Raw genomic sequence first — 26,287 nt, forward strand, 5'->3', positions numbered from 1 at the left:
TTTTTTAACTCCCAAAATGTGTATCATACACAGTGAAATTTAGGAATCACTGACAGAACTAATCTTCACTGTCACATTCATTTAATGTTGCCCTCAAATTACTACCTCAATGATACTTTCAAAATAAGAGCTTTGATATTATGTCCTTAAAATCCCATCAAATGTACACTTCACAAAGTCTAATTATTCAGGTGAAACATTCCTTTAGCTAGTTTCCTGCCCATCTCTTCATCCTCATCATTTCCCACATTTCTTCAGCCACAGTGTAGTTACTCAAAAGCATAATAGCTTATTCATTTCTGGCTCACTACCCTACTCTCTGCTGAGGTATCCTTCTCAATATATAACTTGGTAAATTTATGTGAGAAATTTTCAAAATTCAATTCCATCATCATTTTGTCTCTGCATGCTGTCTTTCAAAACTGCTCATCTCCCCTAGATCTGACCACTCTGGTTATTTTGCTATAATTATGTCCCTCTACAGTCCCTTAAAGCTTCTTGCAGGCAGGAAACTGCCTCATTCATTTGTGTTCTTAGTAGGAAACGTGCACAAGTGGCTTTAGTACTTGGCCCAAATCTGCTATTTGATTTGACTTCAGCACTGAATTTGTGCTTTACCAGCACTCCTATGATCCTATAGATTACAATCATAATTAAACAGCATAACAATGTCAGCACTATGAACAAGGCATACTATTGGGATTTACTGTGATTATCCAGATATGCACTTTCAAATATAAGTAAGCATACCACACATAACTTAGAATGGGGGGAATAGCTAAAAAAAAAAAAAAAAAAAAATTCACTAAGCAGTATTAACAGTGAATAGCACCAATATCATCACCAAGGAAGAGTAAGTGATCTCAACAGAGGAGAGATTTAGAGCACAGTCAGAGAGCTGAGAAACTAGAATACCAACTTGCTAAAAAGAAGTTTGAAGTTTAAGATTACTTCCCTTATCACTGCAATCTATGTCAGGAAAACGCATGAGGTATAGTTAATGTTGTTAACCAATTAAATCAACACCTTTATCACATTTATTTTATGTCTTCCTAGTCTATCTGGAAACATGATAGCTGATTCACTTTGTTTTCTATATAATCTTTCCCAAGAGATTCTTGTAATTATTATAATACATGAAAGTTTTCATTAAGTTGATTTCTAACCTTGTTCCTCGCCACCCCCCCCAAGGGAGGGTTACCCTCAGACAAGTATTTTGTATTTATTATTAAAAGTATTCTTATTATCCCTGGAGGAGGAAATGGCTACCCACTCCAGTGTTCTTGCCTGGAGAATTCCATGGACAGATGAGCCTGGCGGGCTGCAGTCTATGGGGTCACAAAGATATGTTACAATAGAGTAGTATGCAAAAAAAGCAGGCTTTACAACAAAATTTGTTGTAACACATATGTAACACATATGTATGTATATAAATAAATTTGTAACTTACAAATGCACAGATAAAACCAGAAAAATACAATGATACAAAGTGTAGCAAAGTTTACAAACATTAAAAATTAGCAGTTTCAAGATGGGAGAATCAGATTATTTTAAGAAAAATTCCCATTGAATTAACACTTAACACCATCAATGCACCTGCACTGAAAAATCTGATAGTAGTCATGTAACTGTTAAAGTTGTTTCCCAAAAAGACTAACTGAAAACAAGTTATTTTTTTTCTTCATTTTGGAATAAAGCAAATACAATCATACTTTTTCCAGGGAATGTAAAGTAAAAATGAGTAAACAATATAATTCAATATTTTCAGTTTCTCATTCTAATCAATTTTCAGATTCTGAAAATTAAACTTTGTAATTAATTTGAAATTCCAAAAAACAGGTGAAATGGTTTGTTTCTAATAAAAAACATCGAGAATACATACAATTGTATTATTTTTGAAAGCAGCTTAAAATTTTGTTGGTTTAGATGATCATTACTTAGTTGTTGCTGTTTAGTCACTAAGTTATGTCCAACTCTTTGCGAGCCCCCATGGACTGTCACCCACCAGGCTCCTCTGTGCATGGGATTTCCCAGGTAAGAATACTGGAGCAGGTTGCCATTTCCAACTTAATATGTCCAACTTATGTCCACAATTAGAGAAAGATTATTCACCTTCCAATAATCTTACAATGTGCTTAGTTTTAACACTATTTTTTAATGTTCCAGTGAAATAAAAAGAAAAAACTGAATCAGTTTGAAATTAGAGGGTACATTCTGAAAATGAAATCTGTATCACATCTGAGATAGCTTTAATATGTAAATATCCTATTTATGCACTAATTAAATTTCTTAATTTGCTAATAGATTTACATCTGTTTACATGATTATGTGTGTATGTGTTGAAGTTCTGTTTTGAAAAAGAATATGTTATTGTTTTTCTTAACTAATGATTTAAAAATCATCTCTCTCTTGGTTCAGAATCAGTCTTGAGCCTCTCAAAAAAAAAAAAAATCTCTGATCCCGTACAATATATAAAGTACTAGATAAAGTAAACCAAAAAATGTGAAGCTATTACTCTAAGATGGAGGTTCTCAAACTTTGGCTGCCCTCACAATCAGAGTTTCCAATTTGAAAGACTGGATCGGTCTGAAGATCTGTAATGCTAATAAATTATCAGGTTATAGCAAAGATGTTGGTCTGGAGAATACCTTGAGCCCCTCTGCTCTAGGAAAATACTTTGTTATGTGTCCTTCAAAAATGCCCAGAGAAGTAAAATATTGTTTTTCAACACTCAAAATTGTTTACTATATACTTTCTCTTTAAAAAATCTGCCCAAATTCTTTACAAACACAGACAACATATCTGGACTGTAAGACATTAACACTGCCACATATTTAGAACATCACTATAAAATACAGTATGGACTTAGACTAATCAATGGTTGACCTGTGGTATGCATCACAATTGCCAATAGAATTCTTCTCCCCAGATATTTGTGCCTAGATCCCAACTATGGAAATTCAAATCGTAGGCTTGGCATGTTGGTTTAAACTATAATTTTCTGCGTACAACGTGATTAATAAATTGGCACTGCTATATGTTACATATGAAAATTGCTGAGAGTAAATTCTGAGTTCTCATCACAAGAAAAACCTTTTTAAAAAATTTTGTATCTCTGTAAAATGATGGATGTTTGCTAAACTTATTATGGTAATCATTACATGATGTATATAAGTCAAATTATTATGCTGCCCACCTTATTCAGTTCTGTATGTGAATTATATCTCAATAAAACTGGAAGAAAAAATAGATGAAGTCCATTAAAAAATAATAATAAAAATACAATCTTCCCGGTGATTCTGATGAGCATTCCTAGATGTTCAAGGTTTGTGTTTCATCTATGGGTACTTATAATGTTTATATATTTTGAGTCTCATCCTCAATTTACCAAGTCAGAATCTTTGGAGGTGAGCACCTGAGAATCCTTCTATTAATTAAACACCCAGGTGATTCTTAAGCTACAGCACTTTGAGAACTATTAGCAGGTCTTATAGCAGAAATTTTGGAGAAGGCAATGGCAACCCACTCCAGTACTCTTGCCTGGAAAATCCCATGGACCGAGGAGCCTGGTGGGCTGCCATCTATGGGGTCGTACAGAGTCGGACACGACTGAGGTGACTTAGCAGCAGCAGCATAGCAGAAATTTAATGGGCTAGCCAGCAAACTTGAAAACTGAAAAAACTTATTTTTAGCTATAACTACATATATATATCACTAGCTATCTAGGTGGCTCAGTGGTAAAGAATCCACCTGTCAATGCAGGAGACACAAGAGACCTGGGTTTAATACCTGGGTCAGGAAAATTCCCCTGGAGTAGGAAATGGCAACCTACGCCACTATTCTTGCCTAGAAAATTTCATGAACAGAGGAGCCTGGTAGGCTATAGTCCATGAGGTATCGAAGAGTCGGACATCACTGAGTGACTGAGTATGCACATACATACGCATACCACAACTATGTTTGTCAGGCAGAACACTGAACTGAGTGAGCAGTAAAATTGCTGGGAGAACAAGATACAACTGCTGGGAATAAGCTAGAGGTACAACTCAATAAGTCAGTAATAAAGTGTGTGCACAGTAAAACCAGTAACTTTTCCTCAAAGAGATCAGAGCATAATTAAGCTTTGCATGCATGCTCAAGTAGTGTCCAACTCTTTGCGACCCCAAGGACAGTAGCCTGCCAGGCTCCTCTATCCGTGGGATTTTTCAGGCAAGAATACTGGAGCGGATTGCCATTTCCTCCTCCAGATCTTTCTGACCCAGGTATGGAACCCCTGTCTCCTGCATCTCCTGCATCTTTACCACGGAGTAAAGATAAAAATGAAAAATGTGACAATGCTGCAATATTTTTTCAGTTCTCTGAAATAATTTTTTATAAGTCAGTTCTTAAAACTCTTTATGAATGTCACAAACATCAAAGCATTGAGACTCACCCTCCGAAACAGCTGTGATTTAAGGCTTCCCAAAATCATATCACCTACTCTACCACTCTTCTCCCTTAGCATTACCTCCCTTCTCACCTTGTAAATCCCTTTCCATTTCCCTTATCATATGCTTTCTGATAGTAACAGAACTGAGACTGGTAATCAAGGTCAGTGATATTACACTTTATGCATGCATATATTCAGAAAAGTGTCATTTTTTAAAAAAATTTTTTTGACGTAGAGCATTTTTAAAGACTTTGTTGAATTTGTTACAGTATTGCTTTCATTTTATATTTTAGTTTTTCAGCCCTGAGGCATGTGGGATCTTTACTCTCTAACCAGGGATCAAACCCGCAATGCCTGCATTGGTAAGTGAAGTCTTAATCACTGGACCACCAGGAAAGTCCCAGAAAAAAGTTTCTCTAATTATTTGCTTGAAATATAACAAGATACATAAGTTATAACAATCAAGTTTTTTTCTCATATAGTAGGAGGAAAACACATGTATCAGAATAAAGGTATATACACAGAAATCATATCCTGAAGATTTTTCCTATTTAGCTCTAAATCCTGACCATGATGACGTTTCTGAAAATAATGACAGAAGAGACGCTCTTCTGAAGCCATGGCTTGATTCTCCACCTACACTAACCCATCCTATCCAGTGTTACAAAATAAATTTTCAACTAACCCCCTGATCCTGTTTGTCTATAAAAAGAGGATAAATAACACTTTTACTAAGCAACAGCTCTCAGATTCCACCTAGGAATAATGCCCCTGTATTTATATGGCCTATGCCTTTCCACAAATCAGAAGCTTAACAAAGAATTTTTAAATTAAAATACAAAGAAATTTAAGGATTTTTTACTTAGGAATAGAAGAAAGAGACACAAGTACCTTCAGATATTTGAAAAGGATGTCATACAGAAGGCAAATTTATGCAATTATGCAATTTATGCAATTTCAGAGAGTAATAAGCGGGAGTTAACATGGCAGGCTTTGCTCAATAGAGTGAAAGTAGTGCTGAAGGTAAACTCTGAGAATTTCAAATTTTTATTCTTATTTTGGTGGCGATGAAAGAAAAAAGGGGAAAAAGCATGTTCTGGATCATCTAGACGATCTCTATAAGGTCTCTATTCTTGCTACAAACCTTCTATGTTTGAGGTTGCATATGTTTATGATCAAATTGGTACCAAACAATCACTAAAAGGAACAGGGTTACATTTTTAAATCTGGTATAATCATGTTGAGGTCACATGCACTGGAGCAGGAAATGGCAACCCACTCCAGTGTTCTTGCCTGGAGAATCCCAGGGACAGGGGAGCCTGGTGGGCTTCCGTCTATGGGGTCGCACAGAGTCGTACATGACTGAAGCGACTTAGCAGCAGCAGCAGGCACATCTCAAAGGTTTACAAGTATTACTTTGCTCCAAAAGAGATCTAAACATTAGTTGGGATTGAGAAATATTGGAATAAAGAACTTTCTAACATTTAAAGCTGCAAAAATGTGCTTTTTGTGTGTCTCTAATAAAATTCTTCGGTTCCAAAATCACCGTGGACAATGACTGCAGCCAAGAATTAAAAGACCCTTGTTCCTTGGAAAAAAAGCTATGACAAATCTAGACAGTATATTCAAAAGCAAAGAAATTACTTTGCCAACAAAGGTCCGTCTAGTCGAAGCCATGGCTTTTTCCAGTAGTCATGTATGGATGTGAGACTTGAACCATAAAGAAAGCTGAGCCCTGAAGAACTGATACTTTTGAACTGAGGTGTTAGAGAAGACCCTTGAGTCCCTTGGACTACAAGGAGATCAAGCCAATCTAAAGGAAATCAATCCTAAATAATCATTGGAAGGACTGATGCTGAAGCTGAAGCTGAAGCTTCAATACTTTGGCCACCTGATGCAAAGAGCTGACTCACTGGAAAAGACCCTGATGTTGGGAAAGATTGAGAGCAAGAGGAGAAGGGAGCAACAGAGGATGAGATGGTTGGATGGCATCACTGACTTAATGGACATGAGTTTGAGCAAACTCAGTGAGATAGTGAAGGACAGGGAAGCCTGGTGTGCTGCAATCTATAGGGTCTCAAAAAGTCAGACATGACTGAGCAACTGAAAAACAAAGAAAATTCTCAGAGTAGATTGGCAAATTTGTAAACACAATTATAGAGGATATTCCTGTGATGGTTTATATTAAACTAATAATACTTAAATCCTAAAGTCAATTATTTTGCAAGAATCTCAAACCTAAAATCATACTGTACTAAAAAATAAAAAATGGAACACATAATAAATGAATCAATTAACACCAAAAACTGAATATTTAACTATGGCCTGAGCCATCAACAATTCACTGCTCTGCTTAACAAATAAGATGCACAAATATCTGCTGAATAAATGAATGTGCAATAATCTGTTATAAGCCATGGTGCTTAGGTGTTAACAGTAGTGGTCTAGGGCTGAAAAAAATTTTTGAGCCATTGAAATAAATCAACTTATTATCCAAGAAAATATCCCTTCCTCCACCCCTAATGAAGGCTCTACTGATTTGAAACATAACTCATTTAAACATTTTAGCTATGTTAATGCAAAGGTAGGCAATTTCCAACTCTTCTCTGCAAACAGACTAAATAGACCTTTAATGAAATTTTGACCCCCAAAATGCATGCAAAAGGAGGCTTTCTTAATTTTCCATCCTCTAACAACCAGATAAATAAACTTCAGAGCATTTTTCTTCCTTTACTATTACCACTGTAGAAAATGATTATTTTAGAATGTCTGTACGAAAAAAGTATGTCCATGTAATTTTCAAAGGCCAAACATTCATAGAAAAATATCAATGTAGAGGAAAAGCAGCACTAACTATTCTTACCACTATTATAAGTTCACTGATGGTTTAGCTCAAAAGGACATCAGCCTTTGGAGCATCAGCCTTTGTCAGATTGTGACGGATTCTAAATAATATCATGAGATTTCAAGGAACTGGAACTCTTCTGAAAACAACTTAATAAATATAATAACTGTATGAAACCAATTATGGTTTCCAGTTTATTAAGCCCTTACTTTATGCCCAGAACTGTTATGAGTGCTCCACATGGGTTAATATCTTATTTGCCCTCACAACAATCCTATAAGGCAATTATTCATCCTAATTTACATATGAACAGTGAGACCTAGAGAGGTAAAGCTACTGAAGGAGCAAAGCAAGCAGCCAGCCTCTAGAGCCAAAGCTCTTAGCCAGTAGTCAGTCATTATGACATTTCTCTTAAAGAATCTAAATGAAAACCCTAGTCCAGAGAAGAGATTTTAAGCTTCCCCAAAGGCACATAGCAAGAACAATTGTAGACTGACCAGGCTTGAAAGAAGACTCTATAGCATATGAATTCAGGCACTTTACAACAAAAACCTATAGCCCATTCATTAGGATACCAGCACTGATCAAGAGTCCTTTATAAAGAGATAATTAATAATCTACATCAAGGCAATCAAATAATATACAAAATGATATTTGACTCATATGATCAGAGAACTCCATTGACATAGTTAAAAATAATGGTTCAAGCAGGGCAAACTGGCATTCATCCAGGAGACTGATATGTAGATGCTAGAAGACAGAGGGAGTTTTTCTTCTTTTTCCTTTTATCATCACAAATTGTATGGAGGCAAGCATGGGAATGCTTAGTGGCCATATTTCATACCATATTAATAGACTGTCAGCAGAATGAGGCAACATGCAAATGAAGCAAAATATAAACCAAGAAAATTCAAGAGGAAGCCTGAGATTACATTTTAAGGACACCACTTAAGATACTGGGTCTAGCTGTCCCTTAAACCAAAGCCAAATTGTGTGAGCTAGTAACAGCCTCCCCATCCAGCCTCTGAAACTAGTTTGAGCTGTGTTTCATCACTTGCAATAAAAAGAATCCTAATATACTAACAAAACAGACAGTGTTTCATCTTAAAAACAAATAATGATGATCAAGTGTAAGAAAAGGGCACTCTCAAATACTGCTAGAGAATATAAACTGATCTAAACTTACTAGACATTTAGAGTACATTGTAAGAAATGTTTGCTACTGCTAAGTCACTTCAGTCGTGTCGACTCTGTGCAACCCCACAGACGGCAGCCCACCAGGCTCCCCTGTCCCTGGGATTCTCCAGGCAAGAACACTGGAGTGGGTTGCCATGTCCTTCTCCAATGCGTGAAAGTGAAAAGTGAAAGTGAAGTCGCTCAGTCGTGTCCGACTCTTAGCGACCCCATGGACTGCAGCCTACCAGGCTCCTCCATCCATGGGATTTCCCAGGCAAGAGTACTGGAGTGGGGTGCCATTGCCTTCTCCGAATGTTTGCTAAAGATGAAACAAAGGTAGATATCTTCCACATTTACCTACCTGATTTTCCACAACCATACACATATGCATCTTAGTAATATAAACTTTTTATTTGGTGTTCTGCATATATAGGAGAGTACTTGGTGGCTCCGTCAGTAAGGACTCTATCAGCAATGCAGGAGACCTGGGTTTGACACCTGGGTGGGGAAGATGCGCTGGAGAAGGAAAGGGCAACCTACTAGAGTACTCCTGCCTGGAGAATCCCAGGGACAGAGGAGCCTGGTGGGCTACAGTCCATCAGGTTGCAAAGAGTCAGTCATGACTGAGCAACTAAGATACACACACACTGCATACATAGAATTAGTTATAAAGATACCTTAAGATAGGGTATTGAGTTATTTTCAAGGCTTGTACATGTTACATAGCTATATTTATTAACACAGTGTGTTTTCTGATCTGATATTAATCAATTCAGTTCAGTCACTCAATCATGCCCGACTCTTTGTGACCCCATGGACTGCAGGACGCCAGGCTTCCCTGTTCATCACCAAACTCCTGGAGCCTGCTCAAACTCACGTCTATCGAGTCGGTGATGCCATCCAACCATCTCATCCTCTGTCGTCCCCTTCTCCTCTGGTATTAATAAAGAGTGTAAATATTTAAGTGACAAAAAAATTAAAACTCAAGATTCAAGAAGGTTCTAAAGTAGCACAAGAGATGCAGATGCCCCAGCATAAGAAAAATTCCTATGAAAAGAGCAACATGGAAGAGCAATGATGACTTCCAAAAAATCCTCTTAAAATCATTCTGTGCTTTCTTTGTTCACTCAGTTATTCTCATTGTTTATTTATTCATTCAAATACTTATTAAGAGGTCACTGTATACCAGTAATCTCTTTTACAAGTTTCAAGTTAGGTCTATTTGTGACCTTGTTCATTGAAACGTTTTAATTTCACAACTGAAAAAAAGAGGAAGGAATCACTTTAAAGAAATTTGCTTAGCATTTGAATTCTCAAGAAAAGATCTATATATAAGAACAGAAATATACTCAACTCAAAGATTTAAACGTTCTGCCTTTAAACTTTATGTTTACCACGGTATGATTCATTTGGAAAAATAAATTCTCACAAACTATTAGAAAAAGTGGAGAAGCACATGGAAATGTCACTAATAAGGGGAAACTCAATATTAACTAGTAGTCATTTTAAATACTGTAACTTCCAAACCAATAGGTAGAACTACAGTAGAACTGCAAGAACTTCAGTAAGTTATATTCCATTACTAAATTCTGTCCCATTTACGAAACAATAAATTTTGAAAATCACACTTGGGAATAATCTTTATGTTTGATATTATAACGAAGTGAAATTTTTAAATGAAGACACTCATAACAGGTGAGATCACCAGAGCAAAGAAAACATAACATCTTGAGAATAGTTTTCTAATATAAGTAAGTCACTTCAAGTATTGTTTTAAGTACCCTAAAACAAAGTTACTAAGAAATGGGACTTTAGCAACAATATAACAGGTAGAGACCATTTTAAACACTAAATACTTCTCTGAGAAAGTACTGGTACATCAAATCTTTCAAAGTCACTAGAAAAAGTTAATTCTCATTTCATAGATGCTTAACCTCACTTCTGATAAAGCTTCTAGTGGCAACTGTTCTATTGTTTTAAGTTGGTTACTTATCCACAAACAAACCCTTAAAAACACAGCCACTTCAACATATCCATTATGATGGCTACTATCATAAAAACAAAACAAAACAAAAAAAATAGCAAGTGTTGGGAACGACGTGGAGAAAATAGGAACCCCTGTGCACTGTAAGTGGAAACGTAAATGGTGCAGCCACTATGGAAAACAGTACGGGCAGCTCCTTAAACAATTTAAAAGAAGAATTATCATATGATCCAGCAATCTACTTCTGGGTATATATACAAAATAACTGAACACAAGATCTCCAAGAGAATTTGCACACCCATGTTCATAGAGTCACTATTCACAATGGTCAACAAGTGGAAGCAACTGATAATAGAAATTTTCACATATTGAGGTATGACGAAATCATTCTGGCTGTACAAGAGTTAACTTAAATTTTATGCTAACTAGAACAGACTGTGGTTTACCAAATATACACTGTACATATGCTTCAGTTATTTAAAAAAGGGGGGGGGCACACTGACCAGAAGTATGATTTCAGTTCTGTCATTTTGCCTTGTGCTGTTTTCTCATCTTTCCTTGCTCTTTATCATTTGTTTTCTACGGTAAATGGTGTTTTCTTTCATCCAATGATTTAAAAGTTATGTCTATTTGTGTTCTACAAGTGATTTCTTCAATTAAAAAATATACTTGGCGGAAAAAAGATTAAATGCCTCCCTTTGGGATGCCAAAGCTGGTACTTCTTGGATGATAAGACTCTCTTCCCAGGTGCCAAGGCCATACTGACTCGCTGTGTACATGCTGATCTGTTTTTTTTTCTTTTTTTTTTGAAACCTTGAATGAATGTATCCCTATTGTTCTGACAAGGCATAAACTGTGCTGAAACCATGCTTCTCCAGAGCAATTTCTCAGAGTAATCCAGGAGGCTGTCTTCTGAGCTACAGTCCTCAGTTTCGTTCAAAGAAAACCCTTTCCTATTTCTATTATAGATTGTTTATTGACTATTTTTGTCAATATAATCTAAGTGTCCACTGAAAGATGAAAGGATAAACAAAATGTGTTATACATTATTCAGCCTTAAAAAGGAAGAAAGTTTTCACACATGCTACAACATGGGTGATCTTAAGGACATTATATTAAGTGAAATAAGTGAACTGAAAATTTCTCAGTCATGTCCAACTTTTTGTGACCCCCATGGACTGTAACCTGCCAGGCTCCTCTGTCCGTGAAATTCTCCAGGCCAGAATACTGGAGTAGGTAGCCATTTCCTTCTCCAGGGGATCTTCCCAACCTAGGTCTCCCGCATTGCAGGTGGATTCTTTACCCTCTGAGCCACCAGGGAAGCCCCAGTGAAATAAACCAGTCACAAAATGACAGAAATTGTATGATTCTACTTATAAGAGGAATTTAGTAGTCAAACTCATAGAAACAGAGCAGAATGATGGTTGCCAAAAGGTAGGAAGAGGGGGAAATTGGGGATAGTTGTTTAACAGAGTTTCAATTTTACAAGGTGAAAAAGTTCCGGAGATTGGTTATACTTATACAACAATGTGAATATACATAACACTACTGAGTTGTACATTTAGAAATAGTTAAGATGGGAAATTTTATGTTGTTTTTAAAACCACAACTTAAAAAAACCCCATAATCATTTTAAAAGTTATGGGAGAAAAAAAAAGTCATATGAGGTAATCACTTATAAATGTTTTTATATAATTAATTTTATATTTTTTCTAAAAGAATCATACCTGGCAAAGATATGTTTATTATTTTTTACTGCAGAAAACACAACTTTTAATATAAAACTCAATGCACATACAAAACACTTAATTTTTTGATGCTCCAAGAAAGAGAGATACAATTATTTTTAAAATTGCAAGGCCTATAACAAATTTAAAAATTATCATTATACTTTTACCAAAAATAGTGAGCAACAAGAAGAGTGATTTATCTTAGTTTCAAATTCTTTTTTCTAACCCTCTAGTTAAGCAGAAAACATACACAACACATACATCACAAACAGCAGAAGGCTGAGTATAAAATCCACCAACTTGGATAATAGTCCCAATGTTTACAAAAGAAAAAAGAGAAAGAAAGAAAGAAACAAGGGGCAAAAAGAGTATTCTTATGAATTAAAATCAATTTCTTAATAGAAAACTAACCCAACAACACATTTAAGTCAGTGTTTTCTCCTGCTTGGAAAACCAGACCTATGTTAATAATCTCAGACAAGGAAAGAATATAGTACTTTAAATATCTAAATTTTTTAAAATTATATTTTAAGAGGACAAGTCTATACACAAGCACAATAATCTAACCCAAATCTTTAACACTCATGCATAGTAAGGTTTTTACTTTACCACCAAACATAAAGACTGTTACAAGCTCTTCTGAAAAAAATCAGTCGAGAGCCTAATCCCTCAGCCTTCTACACACCATTCTTAACATACAATAGAATGTCACCACAAAATCTTTACCTTGAGCCCAAACCCCAATAGAGCTGCAAAGACAATAAGTCAATAGGTAGAAAGATTGGATGTTATCTAAACTGCACAAAATGCTTGGTAGTGGACCACAGTAATGAACTACCACTTAATCTAAAACAACGTGGTAGTTCAGTAAACACATACATGTGGAAGAGTGCACTAATATAAATATTATACAAATTGAGCTACAAAAAACCATTTAAATAATACAGTCTTGAAGCCTTGCCTTGAGATAAAGCCAATGATCTTACCTCTAGACAAATTCATAAGTAAAGGACAGTTTTTCTACTATGTAGACTCATATGTTTTACCACACTTATTTTATCAACTCATCATATTTAGGAAAGATTAATATTTACAAAACTGTCTACTTCAAACTGGCATCAAGACAAAAAAAAAGTTACTGCCATTTGTAAGACTGCAGTGCCTTGCACATACCCTGCTAAAATGAACTGTCTGATTAGTATATGTGATTGTGACTCCAGTCCCTGAAGTCCAGAGAAAAATTTTAGTAGCCTATTTGGGGTGGAAACAAGGGGGTAAGGAAATGTGAAAAAAGGGGGCCTATGGTAGACACTAGATTAGATGCTCAAGAATACTTGATGCTAGATGCCAACATAATTCAGGTCCTGTTTTAACTAAAAAGAATCCCTTTAAACTTCTGGGTCCAATGACAGTCTTTTCATTTTTAGGAGATAAAGAAAAGTAGGGAGAAGAGGAAGTAACACAAGTATTTGGAAGGACTTGCAAAACAAACAAACAAAAAGTTTTTAAGTGTTGTGGAAGTTCAAATGAAAACTTTAACAAGTAACATCTACTTTCAAGTATATAATGTTACCAAGACTCCTAAACCAAACACTAGGCATTATCTCATTTAATCTTCTCAATAACCACTAAGATGGCTGCTATTATTATCATCATTTAAAAAGGAGGAAATAGGCTCAGAAGCATTCAGTAATAACTTGCCCAGGCTCACAAAGCTAACAAGTAAAAAGCTGGACTCAGAGGTGTCAGGTTCAAATCTTAAGCTCTTAACCATCAGGCAACCTCTTCAAAGAAGAAATCAAAGAAAAACTGTAACAAGAAAAATGTTCACTAGTGAGTGAGAGGTTCTTGATTTTTAATGACCAAAGTTAAGAAGTTAAGGAATATCCATTCTCAGAGATTTTACTTTAATGATACAACTATGTTTTGAAAACTCTGAAGGAATCTGCCCTGAAACCTAAAAGAGAACAACAATGAACCTCTTGACATTCCACTGAAATCTAAAATTCAATATTAATGTGCTATTAAATCCAATCCCTGTTACTAAGCAGTCAACATGAAATTTCCTATGTGCAATCTATTATAACCATACCCAACTTCTGTTCTGATTTCTTCTAATCCTTTAGCTTTTGAGTTTCCTAGCCCTCCTTTAAAAAAAGACAAATTTGTCTCCCCTACCTGCACCCTACAGGCTCATTTAGCGGAAAAATGCTAAGGAGAAAAATCTCGGCCCCTCAATCTCCCAATTTTCTTTTTTTAAAGTTTTAAAATTGTTAGTTAGAAAAGGATAAAAAAAAAAAAGACCTCTTTAACAAACAGCACCTATAAGTTGTTGAGTACCATTTGTTGTGTTTAACTTATTTTACCAGTTAAAACAACTTCTGTAATAAGAAACATTAAATCCAATTCAAGTTTATGCTAAATTTTCAAATGAGAATATTTTGCAAATAACAAATGGGACTGAGGAAAATTAAGAACTGGTTTAGACTTGGAAGTGAAGCACAGTAGGTACTTAATTCATTTATATTAAAGCTGCTTATGCTCTTCTCAACTTATGAACTGCAAAGGAGATACAAGTACAATAAGGCATACAAAAAGAGACTGAATGGTGCATAACTCCATGTACAATGTTAAATATGTTTTAGCACTAAGGACAGAATATTGACAATACACTGAGGTGATGTGCCTTAGGTTTACAGCAGCCTCATCATTTCATCAAAAGCCTTGTAATCACCTCTACAAAATTAATTGCAATTAATTCCTGGCAACTCTTGGAATTGGGTCTAGATCTGTTTACTCACTTTTTAAATTTTATACACACTTTCTCTGGTGTATACAAACTGAGAACTTATCATTCTATTAGAGAAAGACCAAAAAAGAATCCACAAAATCGCAGGAACATAAACAAGTTTATCTTCTGCTGATACTGATTAGGGCACTTAATCTGTCCCAGAAGAGTGCAAGGACTTAACAGTAAAGCCAGCCTACTAACCAGAACTCTTAGCATAAATCTTCAATTCCTTAAAATAATTTCCTCAAAGGTTAAAATACCAGAGTGGACCAAAAGGTGGGGGGACGTGGCAGGGTGGTGGGGTTGGGCGGGGGGCACTTAATTCCACTGGTTGGACTCACAATTCTTAATTCTATAATGTACCAGCTAAGACTCAAACTTCGAGGTGTTTTTAAAACTTGCATTAAGTTCTAACAAGATGGTTATTTATTTACTTCGCGTATATTTTAATATACCTCAATTTCAGAAAAATCAGTCGGGTCAATCTAAAAACTTCGTAACATTTTAGTGCTGCATTTCATTTGCTCTGATCACATACCCATATACGCCCCCCCAACCTCATTAAAAGTGTTTGCCTGAATTTAGCCACCCGCTACGTTTTCACTAAGATATTTTCAAGAATGAATGAAGCATATAATTCACTTATAACATCTGGGCTCTCATGACAGGTGATAGAAACACAGGTATCCAATTCCGACGTTCTCATTAAAATGTTACTATTTCTCTAAATTCCCGTTACTCCGAGTCTTGCTCTAGGCAAGTTTTTCAACGCGATTAAAACAAAACCAAACCAAACCTGCACGTGCAAACGAAAAAGTTAGCATCCCAGGCCATCGCGGCAAATCCCTAATGCACAAAGGCAAAGACACCAGCCTGGCCGGACAACCGCAGAGCAAGATCTCACCCAACCAACCACGCGAGCTCCTAGGTCGGAAACCCAGGGCCCCGAACCCATACCGAAGCCAGGACCTGCGTGCAAGGGCCGCCCCGGGGCCGAGTTTTCAATGGAACAGGAGAGGATGGGGGCGGGAAGGAGCGGAAGCTCGGGTGCAAGTGGCGGCGACCAAGCTGCGGCTCAATTCTCTTCCCGGGGTTTTCAGGCTGGGGGAAGTCCACCCGGAGCAGGGCACGCGGCAAGCTGGGGGTTTGAGGCGGGTAGGGAGGGCGATGCGAGGCCCGGGCTGCCGGGAAAGGAGGCGAGCAGGGCCCAGCCCCCGGCCCCCGGCCCCTGAAAGCACTTTAGACGCGTCTCCCACCCCCCACTACAAGATGGCGACGTGGACAGTGGGGAGCCCGGCCGGCGAGGCTGGGGGAGAAAGAGAGGAGGAGGGAGAGACAGAAACAAAAAGGCGGCCCCCCGGAACGCGGAGGCCGGCCCGCGAGCCCCCTGCGGCGGGCGGGGGCGCCGGGGGGAGAAGGCGGCCGGCGGAGGGGAGTGGGCTTACTTTTTCTTGTCGTTCGCGCCCCCGGCGCCCTCCATGGTGAATCGGTGCCCGCGATGCCTTCACGGCCCGCGGCCCCCAGGCTCGCTCCGGCCTAAGCGCTGGCTCCCTCCACACGCGGGGAGGGGAGAAAAGGCACGTCCAGAGGTGGGGGCTGCGAGGCGGGAAACCCCTCGTGAGATCAGAGGAGGGAGAGCAGACGGCAATCGCAGAGGTCCAACTCTGGCTCCGAAGAGCCTCCCCTGGGGCAGCTTGTCAGGGCCCGAGCCGACGCACTGGCCAAAGCGGCAGCGAGGGCGATCCTCGCGTCCCCTCAGACGAGGCGGTTCTGTGCACTGAGGAGCTGAGGCAGCGGCAGGGGGCGGGCAAGGGCGGAGGCGCGCTCGGGGGCGCGCGCGCGGAGGGGAGTGTTGGGGGAGCGCGCGCCCGCGGAGCCCGGCGCGCGCTCACGCAAGCCCGCCTCACCTGAGGGGGAGGCGGGTTCCTTGAGAGCCAATGGCGAGGGACGCAGGCGGCCAGTCCCCACCCCAGCCCACGTCTGTCTCAGCCAATCAGGAGGCGGTCAGCTGAGGCACAGCTGGGACGCGCTGCCGCGCTCACGTGCTCGTCTGTGTGCCGCTGCGGAGGCAAGAGAAAGGAGGTGGGGTGCGGCCAGACTGGGTCTGGGGACTCTGCGCCTTCTCCTAGAGAAAGCAGTGGCTGGCTTTGGGAGGCGCTGCTGAGAAGGGATTTCGGTGTTTGGGTCTCAAGCCTGCATCACACTTCCTGCTGCCGGTGCAGCAAGTCTCCAGCTCCCTTTCTTTTCGGCAGCTGTGCTGTGCAGGGTTGCCGCCCGCTCTGCCAAGTCCCAGTTCAAAAAAGCAGACTTTTTTGCGTCGTGGCAGCAAACCCTGGTCCTTCTACTCAGATGTGTTACAGTGGGGTCTTTCTTGCCAGGTTACCCAACCAGGCCATGTCACCGACCGCACCCTTTGCCATATAACACTAGGGTACTCTATCTCTTTATTAAGTTTCTCTGTGATGAAGTTTGATTCCTGAGTAAATACGAATGCAAATATAAAATAAACAAGCTCCTCTTGCTGTAAGCCTCTCAAGGGAAGTAGTTAAGGCAGCAGGAACTCTTAAAATCTGAAATTATTTTAAGCAATACAAATAGGTGTAAGTGACTTTAATAAAAGTATAAACCTGAATTTCAAAGGCGGGGGGAGTAGGAAAAATGGCTTTAGGTGGACAGTTATATACTTGTTGCTTTTCAAAGAGTAGAAAATAATCTTAGATGGATTTAGAAAAAGGAGAAGATGACCCTTAGTTTGAGACTTACCACCTTGAATTGAGATCACCATGTAGACAGAAAAGAAGGAAGGAAAACCCTTACCAAGACCTAAGCAGGAGATCTGCAGCAGAGTTAACTCAGTGGCAGCAGTATTGCCTGTTTGCTAACATGACCTTGCAAGCTACTGGATAAGACTAAATCACTACTTGGCTTTTGAAGCCTACTTTTCAAGCCTATCAGTCTTTGAAATGAAAAAGAAATGTGTTTTGAGTCCAACAAAGGAGCGTTGCACACATATCTCCAGTTTGTCACTAGATTATTTTACTTCTCACCTTTGCCTTGTTAGTTATATTGCTACAATCTGGCTTCAGATTATAAATTAATGTGGATATCTGAGTAAATTTCAATTATATTGTCATGTAAAAACAATGGTCTAGGTAACAATGGTCTACATAGATTAAACTCTGATAAGACAAAAATCAATTCATATAACACCTATTTTTAACTCATCAGCAAATCCATAGAGATAGGATTAAAGATTGATCTTAATGCTACTCCCCCCATTCCCCCCCCGCCCATCTACAACTCTGAATGACATACCTTCTTGAAAAGTAACATGGGAAATGCCTGAAAAAAGGAAAGGACCAAAAATAGTTACTCATGTTTTCATTCTTAATTGTGAAAAGAATGACTCTGTAAATTAACAATTGTTTAATTTAATGTTCTTAAAACTGAGTGTTAAGAACACTGATTCCAGAGTTAAGAGTGAGCTTAAGTACCAGCTCTGATACTTACTAACAAGTCATGTAACTTGTGCCTCAGTTTACTCATTTATGTCTAAACCACAGAATCAGGGCATGATTAAATGAGATAGTACATGTAAAGTACTTAGAACAATACCTGGCACATAGTAAACCATCAATAAATGTTAGCCATTAGTATTGTCAGGGTTGTGTTTTCATTATTCTTATCATTATTATTACCTCCAAATTTGTGCCACTGCTAGCGGTAATTACTTAGGCTTCTACCAAAGGTTAGCAAGTTTTAACTATCCAAGACTGCTTATTATGTTAACATAAATTCACATATTCTTTGTTTTCAACTGTGAAACTGCTCACAGTGTTCCCACACTTGTATATGAGCATGATTGCAGAGATCTCCAACCATTTCCTTTTTTATTTTACTGGTAAGAAATTCTCTCTGGCCAGTGATCATACCTGAAGGGTATAGTGTTTATTACAACAACAAAAAAGTGAGCCTTTTGTAATATCAAATCTAAGTCATTTTTTAAAGTTTACAGCAGAATGCTAATCCAATCAGCAAAGATATTTTTGAATAGACATTACATTTGCTCAGAGTTTACTTTTCCTTTAAAAAATATATAAAATACAGTATTTTATGTGTGTATGTATATTTGTGTTTATCCATACATGTGAACTTGGAAAGCAGTAATATTCAGCTTGTGTTTTCACATAATCAAAAAGGAGCTAAATAGTATGCCCTAATTTAATCAATTTTGTTAACTAACAATTCTAAACAGCAAAATTTCCTATGGGGTAAAATTTTAAATTATCCTCTTTATAAACATCCATTAACAAATGCATTTAGATGATTATAATGTGAGTAAACCTTAAGAAACAATCATATTTACTCTCTAATCTTTGTAAGTGTTCAAATTTCATTCCAAGTCACTTTGCAGAACTTTCTAAGTAGGCTGAAAGATTACTTGAAAATGATGCAATTGACCCTTAACCCATATTTATAGTAGGAAGTTAAACAGTGACTCAAGAGGAGGCAGGATAAAACCTGAAATTTTAGTACTAAGTAACATAGAGTGTTGAGCCTTTTAAAGAGTGAAACACATCAGATTCAGATAATTAAGAATGCATCAAACCATATAACAAGACCTAGTGGTCAGTAAGTGATTATTGGCTTAATATTATTCTTAGTTCTCCTCCTCCATCTTTATCTATTCTAAGAACAACAAAAAAGCATATCATTTGGAAGGAAGTGCTTAGCAGATAACAGACATTTTAAAAGTCTCTTTTTCTTTTCTTTCAAGGATCAAAACAGAAAATAAATATGTAGATTTGTCTGAATTTTTGGAGAATAAGAATACACTGAGATTTTGAGACTAGCACTTTTCAATTATGATAGGTATTTTAAGCATAAATTTACAAAGGAATGTCAAAGGATTTTCAGTTTCTGGTCCAACATGTAAGGAGCTTGGAAGCATTCATCCTCACAGTAAGAAAAAAAGCTTAACAAACTGAAAACCAACAGCTCTTCTTAGATCCACCAGGGAAATGAGGCCACAAGGCAAACTTCTGCCCTGAAAGTGGGAGAGACAGACAGACAGTTATAGAGAGTCACAGCTTACCAGAGGATCACAGTTTACCAAGAACAAAAGCCAGAAGTTGAAGTCAACATCACAGCTAGAGTCAACCAATATCAGTAGGAACATTTTAAACTGCAAGTGAGGAACTGCTGGAGGCTCTAGTGGACCTGCTTGAGAGTTAAAAACTGCAAAGGAGGCTCAGCCTTCGAGGGGCCCCACAACTTTCTTGAATTTCAACTCCAAGAGCCTAAGAGATTATCAGTGTGAAGATCAGAGGAAAATATCTTGCTTTTTGCATGGCTAGAGAAAAAATAACTCTTTTGAAATACTTTCAGAGCATTCTGTTTTTCTTAACAAGATCCATCCTCAAGGGAAACTTATTTTACCAGAGCCTAATGTGCGTTAGGGAACAGGGAACACCCAATGCCAGCCCCTTTTAGCCTTCAACGTGAGAGAAGAAAAGTGCTCAACTCAGTCTCACAAAACAGCTGATCCCTAATCACAGGACTATAGCATGTTTCTCTTCTCCCACACCTTGCCATATCACCACATCAGTAGGACTCTTGGGTAATAACAGAGAATTACAGCTAAGAGCAGTGCAAGCCTCAGACCCTAGTTAAAGAGTTACTAGGGATATCCAAAAGTAACAAGAGAAACAAAAATAAGGACACTAGAGGAAATTTTAGCTTCAGACACCACAGCTACACCAAAAAATAGCATAGCCTTTCTTCTAGCCAAACAATTATAAATTTCATAGTAAAGCCCTATCTACCTAACTTCCTTTTACCTGATATTCCATGTATGGTTTTCGACAACAAAACTATGACTTGCTAACAACCAAAAAGCATAATTGAAGAGATAAACCAAACATTAAAAACAGACTCAGATATGGCAAAGATTTTGTAATTATCAGACCAAGAATTTAATATAACTATATTAATATGCTCCTGGATCTAATGGAAAAAGGACTATATGAAAGAACAGATGAATAAAATAGGCAGAGATATGGAAATTCTAAGGAATAATAAAAAAAGAATACTAGAAATTGAAAGCAATGTAACAGAAATAAAGAATGCTTCTGATGGGTTCATCAGTAGACTGGACATAGCTGAGAAAAGAATGAATGAACTTGAAGATATGCCAAAAAAACAAGTCAATGAAAAAGATGGAACAAAATATCTAAGATCTGTGGGACAATTACAAAAGGTGTAACCTAACTGTAATGAAAATCCTGGGAAGGGAAGAGATATAGAAGGAAAAAAGAATATGTAAAGAGACAATGGCTGAAAGTTTTCCAAAATTAATGACAGACACCAAACCACAAGTCCAGGAAATTTAGAGAATGCCACATAGGATAAATATCAAAAAGTCTGTTCAAACCAGAAAGGCAAAGACAGAAAATCTTGAAAGAAGTCATGGGGCAGTGGAAATAGTTTACTTCTAGAGGGGGAAGGATGATAATTACATTGGATTTCTCTTTGGAGCCATGCAAGCAAGAAGAGAGTGGGTGAAATATTTAAACTGTTGAAAGGGAAAAAACAAAACACCAATCTAGAATTCTATTGCCAGTGAAATTATCATTCAAAAGTGAAGGAGAAATAAAATGGAGGAAATTTATTGCTGGTAGATCTGCCTTATGAAAAATGTTAAAGGAAGCTTTTCAGAGAGAAGGAAAGTCATATAAATTAGAAACTCAAATCTGCATAAAAACCAGAAAAAATGTTATGGAATGAATAAATGAAGGTAAAATCATTTTTTAAATGTTCTTATTCTTAGTTGATCTAGTAAACAGCAGTTTGTTCAGAAAAATAATAATAAAAGTATATTTGATGATTTTGTTTTATAGATAATGAAATGAATGACAGGAATATTAAAAAGGATACGAGGGAAGAATTGAGAAAATGCTAGTAAAAGGTATTTGCACTGCTGGTGAAGCAATATAATGTTGGACTTGGATTAGTCATAAAAGTATATTGTAAACTCTAGAGCAACCACTAAATTTTTTTTTACCACTACATTTTTTTAGATGTGATTGATATGCCAAGAGAGGAGAGAAAATATATAGAATGAATCATAAGGAAAGATTCTTTATAAAACCAAAGAAGGCAGAAAAGAAGTAGAAGAAAAAAAAGAAAGAATAAGGCAAATAAATAGAATTCACAGAAACGACGTGAAACAACACAAACAGAAAAACTCTGGAATGAATATATAAGGTTAATATTAAAAAATTAATATTAAGATATAAGGATATAAGTTTATTATTAAAAAATCAATTGCTTTCCTAAATAAAGAAATAAGCAATTGGAATTTGAATTAAAAATATATAATACTATGAGCTATAGTTAATGATATCATATTGTATACTTGAAAGTTGCTATGAGAGTAGAGTTTTAAGGTCCTCACCATAACAAGAACAACTATAACAAAATGTTAATTGTGTGAGGCCTGGCAAATCCCATGGCGGAGGAGGGACTGAACGACTTCACTTTCACTTTCCACTTTCATGCATTGGAGAAGGAAATGGCAACCCACTCCAGTGTTCTTGCCTGGAGAATCCCAGGACGGGGGAGCCTGGTGGGCTGCCATCTATCGGGTTGCACAAAGTAGGACACGACTGAAGCGACTTAGCAGCAGCAGCAGCAAAGGATGTATTAACCAACCTTAGAGTTCTCAGAATTTTGCAGAAGATTCATGTATCAAATCATCACATTGTACATCTTAAACTTTCACAGTTTTATAAGCCAATTATATCTCAGTGAAGTTGGCGGAGGAACATGAGACTGTTTATATTAGCAGCCCCCTCCAAAAGAAATACTTAGGTAAAAATCTAACTTAATATATACAAGACTTGTGAGGACATGGAGAAGAAAATGGCAACCCATTCCAGGATTCTTGCCTGGAATTCCATGGACAGAGGAGCCTGGCATGCTACAGTCCATGGGGTCAAAAAGAGTCAGACACATCTGAGTGACTATCACTCATTATGTGAGGAAAACTATAAAACTCTAATGAAAGAAATCAGAGAAGAGCTAAATAAATAGAGATTTCATGTTCATGGATAGGAAAACTCATAATTATTAAGATGTCAGTTCTTCCCCTGATTGATCTATACACTCAGTACAATCCAAATCCCTAGCAAGTTACCTTGCAACATTGAAAAACTGATTCTAAAGTTTATATGGGAAGGCAAAAGATCAGAACTATAAATACAGTATTGAAGAAGAACAAATTAGGAGAACTGACTCTACCAAAATTCAAGATTTACTACAGAGCTACAGTAATCAAGAGTGTTATTGTTAGAAAAGTAGACAAATGGAGCAATGAAATAGAATAGAGAACTCAGAAATAACCCCCACAAAAATAGCCAAATGACCTTTGACAAAGAAACAAAGGCAATCCAGTGGAGAAAGAATAGCCATTTCAACAAGTGGTGCTGGAATAACCGGACATTCAAAAAACTGAATCTAGAGTTCAACCTTATTACACCTTTCACAAGTTAACTCAAGTTGGATCCTAGATCTGGATGTAAAATGAAAAACTATAAAGTTTCTTGATGATAACATAGGAGATAATCTAGGTGACCTTTACTTTAGTACCCAAAACATGATCCATGAATGAAAAATAGCTAAATTGGACTCCATTAATTTTAAAACTTCTACTTTGCAAAAGACACAGCTAGGAGAATGAAAACTCAAGCCACAAACTGGCAGAAAATATTTGCAAAACACCTCTCATAGAAGACTTCTATCCACAATATACAAAGAACTTAAAACTCAACAATAAGAAAATAGATAACTCAGTTAAAAACTGGGTAAAAATTCTGAACAGATACCTCACAAAAGAATATATACAAATGGAAAACAAGCCTAAAAGAAATGCCCAACATCATATCTTGTTAGGGAATTACACAGTAAGTAACAGTGATATACCACTACATATTTAAAATGGCTAAGATCCACAATATCACCTAATGCAAACACAAGGAACGCTAGGAACTCTCATTCATTGCAGGTAGCAATGCACAATGGTACAGTCATGCTGAAAGACAGTTTGTATTTTACAAAGCAAACATAGTCTTACCATACAATCCAGCAGTCACACTTCCAGATATTTACCCAAAGGAGCATGAAAAGTTAAGTTCACACTAAACCTACACATAAATAGTTATAGCAACTTTATTCCTAATTGTGAAGAATTTGCAACTAAAACTTGCCAAGAAGTAAATGGATAAACAATGGAATATCAATCAGTGTTAAAAAGAAATGAGCTGTCAAGCCACTGAATGGCATTAAATGCATGTTTAAGGAAGACCTTAATTGCATACTGCTAAGTGAAAGAAGCCAATCTGGAACAGCTTCTTTGTGTACGATTCTAGCTATATGGCATTATGGAAAAGGCAAAACTTTTGGAGACAGAACAAATACCATTGGCTGCCAGGGAGTAGGAGGAGGAGAGGAGGAATGCATAGGATTTTTAGGGGAGAGAAACTATTTTGTATGATAATCTAATGGTGGATACATGACATTATGTGTAGCAAAACTCACTGAAATGTACAAAGTGTGGACCCTAATGTAAACTGTGAACTTTACTCAAGAGCAATATATCAATCTTGGTTCATCAATTATAACAAATGTAACACACCAATACAAGATGTCAGTAATACAGAAAACTGTGGGTTTGTAAGTGGGGTAAGAAGGAGGACATGGGAATTCTCTGTACTTTCTGTTTAATTTTTCTGTAAACCTAAGATTATTATCAGAAATAAAATGTATTGATTACAAAAGAAAAATGGAATACTCTCCCAAAGTCGTTTTCATATATTCCTGAATAAAGCAAAGGGCTTAAATTTGTAGGAATAAATCTTGATGAAGCATCCCTTTGACTAGGAAGAAAAGTGATCTTTGGATATTTTTCCAATATCAGAGTCAGTTGGAAGATTCTGTAAAGTCACAGCTTCTTAAGGTTTTTCATTTCTAGAAAGTAAAGACATAAAAGAAAAGAGAACTGTGTTTTCTTTGAAAATAAATTGAAAATAAATGGAACTAATACCTCTTGATCTGATCCAAATACTTTCAGGATTTCAACTTTTTTCATCTGTATAAAAGTTGATAGTTTAATAAACCAAAAAAAGATGCTTATTAAGAATCTGCCTTGCCCACTTCCTAGCCCCCATCCCATCCCAGACCACACCAATATGTTAGCATATTTAAAACATATCATGTTTCATTCATTGATTCAGTATATATAGTAACCCTTCTATTATGGCCAGACTTATACTTCTCACTTAATATTCAGGTTTGTGTGCCATTATAGAGTGTAGAGGGGCTTCCCAGGTGGCATTAGTGGTAGAGAAACCATCTGCCAATGCAGGAGATGTAAGAGATGCAGGTTTGATTCCTGGGTCGGGAAGATCCCCCTGGAGGAGAGCATGGCAACCCACTCCAGTAATCATGCCTGGAGAATCCCATGGACTGAAAAGCCTAGCAGGCTAAGGTCCATAGGGCCATACACCGTCAGACACGACTGAAATGACTTTGCATGCACATAGAGTATAGAGACTTTTTATGGACAGGAACTTTTATCTTGGCAGCCCCAGAAGATAGGATGGTAACCAGTACAAAGAACAATCATCTCTTGAACACTGGCCATATTCTAAGCACTGTGCTAAGAATTTTTATAAGTGCTCTTTCATTTAAGCATGAGGACAGCTTATGAGTTAGAAATTGTGGTGGTCCCATTATGGAACAGTAAGTTTATGGTCAAAGAGCTAGAAATACAAAGTCAAAAAGCTAGGAACCAGTAAAACCATGACACTCCTTATGTTATTCAAACTGTGATACCTGTGTGTCAAAAAATGCTCAAAGCAGTGGAAGATGTGGGTGGGGGGACAAAAACCTAGTGTCTATTTTAGAATCAGGAAAAGTCAAGTAATATAACTACCTGTGTGGGTGTGTTACGCATTTGGCTAGGAAAAAAAATCAAGTGCAGCAAATGAACAAATATAAAAAAGTCATCCTGACTTCTCTTGCCTATTCTTTCTTTGTAGAAGGACCTGCTGTTACCAATTATTTGTGTCTACACAGAGATATTCAATTAATATACCAAAAAATCTGTCTCATGTCCTTTCCTTTTTGTACAAATGATAGACTAGTATATACTTTGTCTACCTGTTGAGTTCATTTGATGTGATATTGTTTGTAGGTTATTTCTCCTCAATTTGTATATATCTAACAATTTCAATATTTATAATAAACAGATGTACAATGAAGAAGAATGCAA

General features: G+C 37.2%; 1 protein-coding gene and 1 long non-coding RNA gene across 2 annotated transcripts in view; one reads left to right on the top strand and one right to left on the bottom strand.

Moving 5' to 3' along the window:
• HIF1A (hypoxia inducible factor 1 subunit alpha) overlaps positions 1–16,729 on the bottom strand; it is a 46,484-nt gene extending 29,755 nt beyond the window's left edge. The window contains exon 1 of the mRNA XM_040226311.1: positions 16,401–16,729. Within this exon, the coding sequence (XP_040082245.1) occupies positions 16,401–16,435 (35 nt within the window). The 5' untranslated portion in view covers positions 16,436–16,729. The remainder of the gene's footprint in view (positions 1–16,400) is intronic.
• The window catches only part of LOC120852851, a 128,356-nt gene that overhangs the window by 32,525 nt on the left and 69,544 nt on the right, over positions 1–26,287 (top strand). The window lies entirely within an intron of this gene.

Source organism: Oryx dammah, unplaced genomic scaffold, assembly GCF_014754425.2.
Source record: "Oryx dammah isolate SB20612 unplaced genomic scaffold, SCBI_Odam_1.1 HiC_scaffold_26, whole genome shotgun sequence".
NCBI classification, from domain to species: domain Eukaryota; kingdom Metazoa; phylum Chordata; class Mammalia; order Artiodactyla; family Bovidae; genus Oryx; species Oryx dammah.